Raw genomic sequence first — 7,877 nt, 5'->3', positions numbered from 1 at the left:
GAAGGGAGTTTCTACACTGGGAATTCCATATAAGGATGAAATCACAGGTATGGACCCAAATAACCACAAATACTTTTGTTTTCATTGGAAAACACTTTCCCTTTTACCCTTAGGGAACCCATTAAGGAAGCAGAAGAGGCCTACAGAGAGGTCAAGAATAGGTCTTAACCTTTTATGTTTTCTGCCTACAAACCAGCTTTGTCATTTTTAATGTTGCTGTAAACATTCCTCTCCCAGGAGCAGCCTCTGCCAGATAAATACAGTTTATCTTCCCTTTGCTTGAGAGAAATTAATGATTAAGTTCAAATGTGACACATTGTTGACACTAGCATTACTGTTAACTTGGTTTCCCAGCAAACCAGAGAGAGCCCAAGTCCTTGCTGCTCATTAGACTGCCATGAAGTATCTGGCAGGGACAGTGGAATTATATAGTGTCTAGTCCTAACCAGACCTAGAGATGTGCAATGTATGTAAAATTCTACTTGGAATGATGGGGGTGAGGGTGGGAGAGAGAAACTCCCCTGCCAAGGTGAAACACCACTGTCTATGTCTGCTAGCACTCATTGTGAGGCAGGAACACAAACTCAAACTGTCTGTGTTAGCCTTTAGATTACACAGGCTTTTGCTTATCAAAAACCCAATTTTGTGTGTGCACACAATTACTTATAGGAGTACCTCTCCCCACAGGTTAATCTGTTTTCAAAATGGATAGAAAGGGAAATATGAAGGTCTCTTATAGTGATCCCCAAACCTCACTTTGCAATACCTTAGGATGTCTCCAATAATTTCAAAAGATGCTAGAAAATTCTCAAAGTGAAATTCAAGAAATGCTATAATTCTTTTAGGAGTGGAGAATCATAGTTCTACAAATTCACACCAAGAAAAATAGGGGATCTGAAAAGCTGGGAATCACTTTTACAGAACTAAAACCAAGCCAGTTTGTCAGAGAAGGCTAGATGTGCCTAATGTACCATATTTGCAACTTAACCATGTCACAAAGAGCCACAAGGCGGAGGTGAATGCCCCTGTATCATACAGCCCTAAATTGCACCTATATTGCAATACTGCATTAGTTTCACTGCATTTCTTTATTTGTATAAAATATTACCTGGAAACCCCCCCCCCAAATAAAAGTCTTTTTAAAAAAAATTTCATTATAAGGGTTCCTGTATAAAATGCCAAAATGTAATCGCCTATATACAAAATGCTGCTATTTAAGAAAATAATAGGACCCAATTATAGAACAAAATAATTTTGTACAAAAAAGGTACAACATTGGACTCAAGTTAATATTTTTAAAAAACTAAAAAAAAAAGGAATATTGAAATATCTTGATTGCAGAAAATAACTATAATATGTTGGGGAGAGGCCTTTGCTTATCTTTTCTCATGTTTATTGCAGGTGAGAGAGTTTTCTTCACCATAATTATTTGATGAAAAGTTTCCTGCTTTTCAGTGCAAATTGCTTCACATCTGTCACTGTCAGGATGCATATTTAGAAACCCAGGCAGTACGTCCATGGACCAGCTGGGCTGCAGGTGGCTGAGGCAGTAATCCTGGGGTATTTTGGGGATGAGTATGGAAAAGGGGTCGATTGTGATGAGGTCTCACAGACTTCAGTGAAGCATAACCTGAAAAAAAAAAAGTGAATGATGACCATCAAAAAAAAAAAAAGAAAGAAAGAAATGGAATCCTGTTTTATTTGGCTCTCTTCGTACTCAACAACATTTACTGGGCACTTCTGATGTGTACCTAATTGTGGGAGGTGATGGGTACACAAAGACAACCATAATGGTTCCTAGCCTGCAGGGGCTTACATTCTACTGGGGCGATACAACATGAACACAAGTTGCTAAGTATAAAGTATGTGCAAAGTAATTTCAAGAGGGAGAGAAAGGAAGGAAGGAAGCATTTATTAAATGGCTACTATAAGTTAGGCAAGAAGTTAATTCAGGCTATTCATTGGAAGATCAAATATTCAAGCTGAAGCTTAAATACTATGGCCACATAATGAGAAGATAGGACTCACTGGAAAAGACCCTGATATTGGAAAAGATTGAAGGCAAAAGGAAAAGGGGATGGCAGAGGATGAGATGGAAAGATGGTTTCAAGGAAACAACAAACATAAACTTGGACAGAATTGGAGAGGTCATGGAGGATAGAAGGGCCTGGCATGCTATGTGGTACAAGGGGTCACGAAAAGTTGGACATGGCTGAACAATAACATAAGTGGGAAACATGATACAAACATTCTCTTATTTGATTTTCACAACTACCCTGGGAGATGGGTGCTATTATTTTCCCCCTCCTCCGTTTTATAGTTAAGAAACTGAGGTAGATACAGGTTAAGTAACTTGCCTAATGTGCTGTATTTGCAACTCAACCACTTCACAGAGGCAGAGCCAAGATGGTGGAGTAAAAGCAGTGACTTGCTTGAGCTCTCACCCAAATCCCTCCAACTACCTCTAAAAAATGGCTCTAAACCACTTCACAAATAAGCCACAAGGTGGAGGTGGGTGAATGCCCCTGTATCACATAGCCCTAAATTCTATCTCTACTGTTCAGTTGTTTTTCAGTTATGTCCAACTCTTTGTAACCCTATTTGGGGTTTTCTTGGCAAAAATACTGGAATGGCTTGCCATTTCCTTCTCCAACTCATTTTACAGATGAGGAAACTCAGGCAAACAGGGTTAACTGATAGTGTCTGAGCCCAGATGTAAACTCAGGGAAATGAGTCTTCCTATCTCCAGGCCCAGCACTCTATCTACTGCACCATCTAGTGTCACCTTATTGCAACATTGCATTATTAACCAGGGTGACACAGCAAGGAAGTGTCTAGGGCTGAATTTGAACTCAGGTCTTCCTCACTCCAGGCCCAGCACTTTATCCACTGTGCCACCTAGCTGCCCCTTGGAGCTGGATGGATGTGGAAGAGTCTCATGGAGGAGATCATGTCTGAGCTAAGCTTTGAGGGAAACTAGGAATTTGAACAGGTGATAATGGAGTTCATGCCAAGCAAGGGGCACACAGAAAAATAAAGGAAAAGGGAAATAACAATTTTAAGCATGCCAGCAGTTATGAATGGCATCCACTCAGGGAGTGAGTGACAGGAGACACACATATGCTGTTTTCTTATCAGTCTCAGTTCCCCCAAACCTCCAATAGTGTGAAAATCGCACTAGGTCTTTTCTAGGGCCTGAGAGGCCATTAAATTCCACCCCTTCATTCTACAGCTGAGGAAACTGAGGCATAAAAATGTTAGGTCTCTAAGTGACGTGGTCTGGGTCACACAGCTAATAAGTATCCAAGGCACAATTCCAAGACAGGTGTTCCTAGATACAAGTCCAGCATTCTGCCCCTACATGAAACATAAATGCTCTCCAGGGAATTGGTTTTCCCCATATCACATTTCCCTGCCTCCTACCCTGTGGTTGCCCCACTTACAGCAAAAAAGAGGGGATAGGGAAACTCAGTGGAGTGATTTGATAGTGGGGCACTAAATGGATTGGCATTCAGCTCCACTTCACATTTCAGCCTGACCAATCTATACCGCAGAGCCAAACCTTACCTGGAATTTACCAGCTTCTCTTACTTCCGACATGCCAGAGGCTGCTCAACATTGAGACGTCTGGCAGATATGGATAAGGCCCAGGCCAAATTTGTACCCTCTCTCCAAGATTTTCAAGGTCAAGGGAAGTTTCACCATATCTTAACCCCTATACTCTGCAAGTCTTGGGATCTTTTCTTTGGAGCAGGGAGACCCTGCCTTTTCTCCCCTCCCCCTCCTAAAATAAAGAAAAAAAAGAGAAAATAATAAAACAAAACATCTTTTCCTGGTTCTCTTCAGGTTTCTCTACTAACACAAGGAAGCTGAAGTTGGGGTAGAGGGAAAGGAAGGGATATTCCACAAGATGAGGCCACAAGGGATAATGAATGTTTGGATGAGAAGACCCCAGGAGCTTCCCTAGAGGGCAAACACTGTCTTTCTTTCTTGTCGTATTTGTATTCCTAGAACTTAGCAAAATGCCTGGCTCATAGTAAGCTAATAAATGCTTACTGGTTTGACTTGACACTGGAAAAATGGATCACAGGACCATAGACTTAGAACTAGAAAGGACCTAAGAGGTTATCAAATCCAACTACCTCATTTTACAGATGAGGAAACTGAAGCACAGAGAGGTAAAGCCCAGGGACATGCAGCTACTAACCGTCTGGGTAGGATTCAAATCCAGGTGTTCCTGACTCTAAGTCTAACATCACTGAATTGTTACATGTCTGGAGTTAACTAATAGGCATACGGCTCTTCCTATAAAAAGTATAGAATTTTTAAATGTCCAGAGTTAAGTAACAGGTATAAGGCTCTTCCTATAAAGAGTATAAAATTGTTAAATGTCTGGCGTTAAGTAATAGGCATATGGCTCTTCCTATAAAGAGTACAGAATTGTTAAATGTCCGGAGTTAAATAACAGGTGTAAGGCTCTTCCTATAAAGAGTATAAAATTGTTAAATGTCTGGAGTTAAGTAACAGGTATATGGCTCTTCCTATAAAGAGTATAGCTGGACCTTTTGATCTCTAAGGATTGACAAGGTAGAACTACCCAGGCCACCAGGAAAGTGTTCATCTAGTAATGGCCAAAGGAAGATAAAAGGTGATGAGTGACTGCTGTTGAAGCCCTTCTGTGAGATACTCAGGCATTCACTTGCCACCCTGGCATGAACGAGGGAGAGTTCTGTTGTCTTCCCTGCATGTGTATCCAGGATGCAGTGAGACTCGTCAAAGCTGCCACCACCTCTTGGCAATCGGTGGGGCAGGCATGAGGGATGCCCAAAGTTACCCAAAAGCATTGCTAGACATTATAATGTTTCTGAAGAGGAACAGAAGAGTTTAGGAGATCAGGGAGCAGTTTTATCATAAATTCTGTAAAAGTTTCAGGGGTAAATGCATCATTCCCCCCATCCCCTGCCCGAAGATTGATAGAGCTATTGTTTTGGTGTAATGAAGGAAGGTGGCTTAGCATGAAGGGGAAAAAAGATATAAGGTTTACATTTTAACATTTATCTGAAATTTAAGTAGCTGCCTTTTGTTAATCCTTCTTTGAGCATGAAAAGAGAAAAGGTTGTTTAGATCAGGGACCCCCAGATCCATCCCCCACTCCAAGCTCAGAGATTGCCTTCTGACTTCCACGCCAGCTCAAAGACCCTCCTCCACTAACCCCGTGAGCCCCTTTCATCTCAGATCAGGTTCTCAAATAAAGGTGTTAGACAACAAGAATGACAGCAACAAAAATGCTGGAAAAAATTCAAGGAGCCATGACTTGCCTTGTGGTCTCAGAAATGTGTTAGCTGTGTGATATTAAGCAAGTCATCTCTGTTTGCCTTAGTTTGTTGATCTGTAAAGAGGAAAATAATAATGGTACCCACCTCCCAAGGTTGTTGCTAGAATTAAAATGATACAATGATTGTAAAGTGCTTAACAGAGTGATTGGCATTTGGTGGGCACTATACAAATGCTGACTATTACTAAAATTGTTTCTTAAGTTGAATGCATTACTTACTGGATTGTAGATATGATTAGCACAAAATTACAAAGGTAATAAAGATTAATGATGTACTATGTAGGATAATTGGGAAATATATTTGGCTGAATTGGTATTGTGTGGTAAGAAATTATCTTTCTTGTTTTAAATACAGGATATTGTGCATGTTATTATTGTATTTCTAAATTCTCTATTGTAAAATACTTTGGGAAACCATTCTATCAGAAATGCTGTTAAATTAACTTTAATCTGATTATGAATAGACCTTTTAAAAGAATGTGATAAAAACAGGCATTATGGGGTATATTGTTTTAAAACAGATAATTATAATAAGTTTACCATAATAAAGTATTTTACTTTGAAAATGTTTGAATACTACTTACAAAAATTATGAACATGTATACGGTGGCTTAAAGATGTAACTTCAATATATTAATATGAGTTAACTCTCAGGTATTTGATGTATGTCTGAAACCCCAGAATGTGGTTAGCTCTAATCTATCCTTCATAAGTAAAAGACAAAAGAAGTGTTAACCATAAGGGGAACACAAGTAAAGATATTCAAGCCCTAAGATGTAGTTAGAGAAATTCTGCTATTTCAGGTAAAAATTCTTGGGACTATAATTCATTATTGTTTTGAGTTCTGATTGCAGGAATGGTTGTCACAAAGCCAGTAGTAGCAAATGACATGTGCTGCCATCTGAGGAACTGCTAATGGTGGATGTCTATGCCTAGGAAAAGCTTTGGGGATGACCCTGGCATGAGTCCTCTTGACTCAGTTTCCTCATTATGCTATTTCCTCACTGAACAGGAAATTTTCCCACCTGGTTAATCTGAGCCTTAGCTTTTGATACATTGGGACTACATGACTGGCTGTCATATGTGACTTGTGCCTAGAATCAAACAGAGGCAAGAGTTTTTTTCCCTGTTATGATATATGTCAGGTCAGTCTGTGACCTTGAGGGGACGAACCTTGACACTGTTATAACTATATCCCTCCTTATCCTTTCATATCAAATTTATATGATAAGGGCAGGTGAGTAGCAGAAGTTTTGTAAATACAATACTAAATCTACTAATTAATAGGCTGATATTGGAATATCTCTGAGTTACTAAAATAGCATGCAAGTATGAAATATCTTTCAATTTTAATCTGTATTTGTGGCCAAATTATAATAGAGGCATAATATCCTACAAAACGGAGAATTAGACAAAGTAATAAGACAAAAGATATAATGTAAAAGTTGTCTAATTAAATGAATAATAAATTTCGAGAAAGTAACAGGATTAGATTTTTTTTCTCTAAGAACTATATACAAATGTATATGATTGGTTTCCAAATGTATCTAGGTTTTGGTTATGTTTCAGTAATAAGTTTCCAAAATTGGATTAAGGGTTTTACATATAAAATTGTATTAATAATTATAAAGAAGGTCAAATTATGTTTCTATTTTCAAAGTATCTGATATTTTAAAAGACAGAAAAGTTCATTTTACAAGTCAGACCCTCATACATTTTTTTTAAGAGTCTTATATCAGGTATAGGGTTTAAGTAAAGATAAAAACAGTAAGTGGTACACAAAAAAAACCTCTGAAATTCTCTGAAGCTTCAGGATCGGAGAACCAAATTTAAGAAATTGTGCTAAATTGTATTAAGTCTTGTTACTAGCAGATTTAACAGAATTATTTAGCAACCTCTACAAGTGATTTGAAATCAGAGAAGCAGAGTTCCCTTCACTGTTGTTGTTTTTGTCCTTCATCTCTGAAGAGGACTAAAATGACATCACTATGGTAGAATCAAATTTTAGTGTGTCCAACTGTGGCTGATCAGATCAATACGAGCTTAGAATGTCCTACCACAAGGTTGGACACAAACAGTCCGTGTGGACCTTTGCTTCACTGAACCCTTCTTAGCTGCCCTGAGAATGAAAGCCTATTGCAAAACGTACAAGAGAAGGTATCCAGGGACCAGACGACTACCTGGGACATCTGGGACTCAAAATGTGCTGATTAAATGGACATTGGGAGTGGGTGACTTGATGTTAATTTATGTTTAAGTTCTCCTGGTTATCTTAGTGACATGCAAATCTCTCTTCTCAAAATTATCCATTATGAGCCCTCTAAGTAGTTTGATCTGTAACCTGACTTACAAAATTCTGATTATGAATATGTGAAAAAACCTTATAGATTTGGCTCACAGATAAGTGATCCAAGGGGGCAGTGGGTTGTCCAGTCCCCCACAAATCAAAAGGGGGAAATTGGTGTTATTTGTAGAAGGTAATGCTTGGGCTGAGTCTTGAAGGAAGTGAGGGGTTCTCTGAGGTGGAAGTGAGAGGGAGCGA

The 7,877-nt window shown here is 38.9% G+C and overlaps 1 protein-coding gene across 1 annotated transcript in view; it reads right to left on the bottom strand.

The window, feature by feature from the left end:
- Nucleotides 1–1,195: 1,195 nt before the first annotated feature.
- LOC110213537 (serine/threonine-protein kinase ICK-like) overlaps nucleotides 1,196–7,877 on the bottom strand; it is a 43,110-nt gene continuing 36,428 nt past the window's right edge. The window contains 1 exon segment of the mRNA XM_078155656.1: nucleotides 1,196–1,630. Coding sequence (XP_078011782.1) covers nucleotides 1,482–1,630 — 149 coding nt within the window. The 3' untranslated portion in view covers nucleotides 1,196–1,481.

This window comes from Phascolarctos cinereus, unplaced genomic scaffold, assembly GCF_003287225.1.
Source record: "Phascolarctos cinereus isolate Bilbo 61053 unplaced genomic scaffold, phaCin_HiC Scaffold_5;HRSCAF=322, whole genome shotgun sequence".
Lineage (NCBI taxonomy): Eukaryota > Metazoa > Chordata > Mammalia > Diprotodontia > Phascolarctidae > Phascolarctos > Phascolarctos cinereus.
Note: the sequence above shows the minus strand (reverse complement) of the source record. Positions and strands in the feature narration are given on the sequence as shown.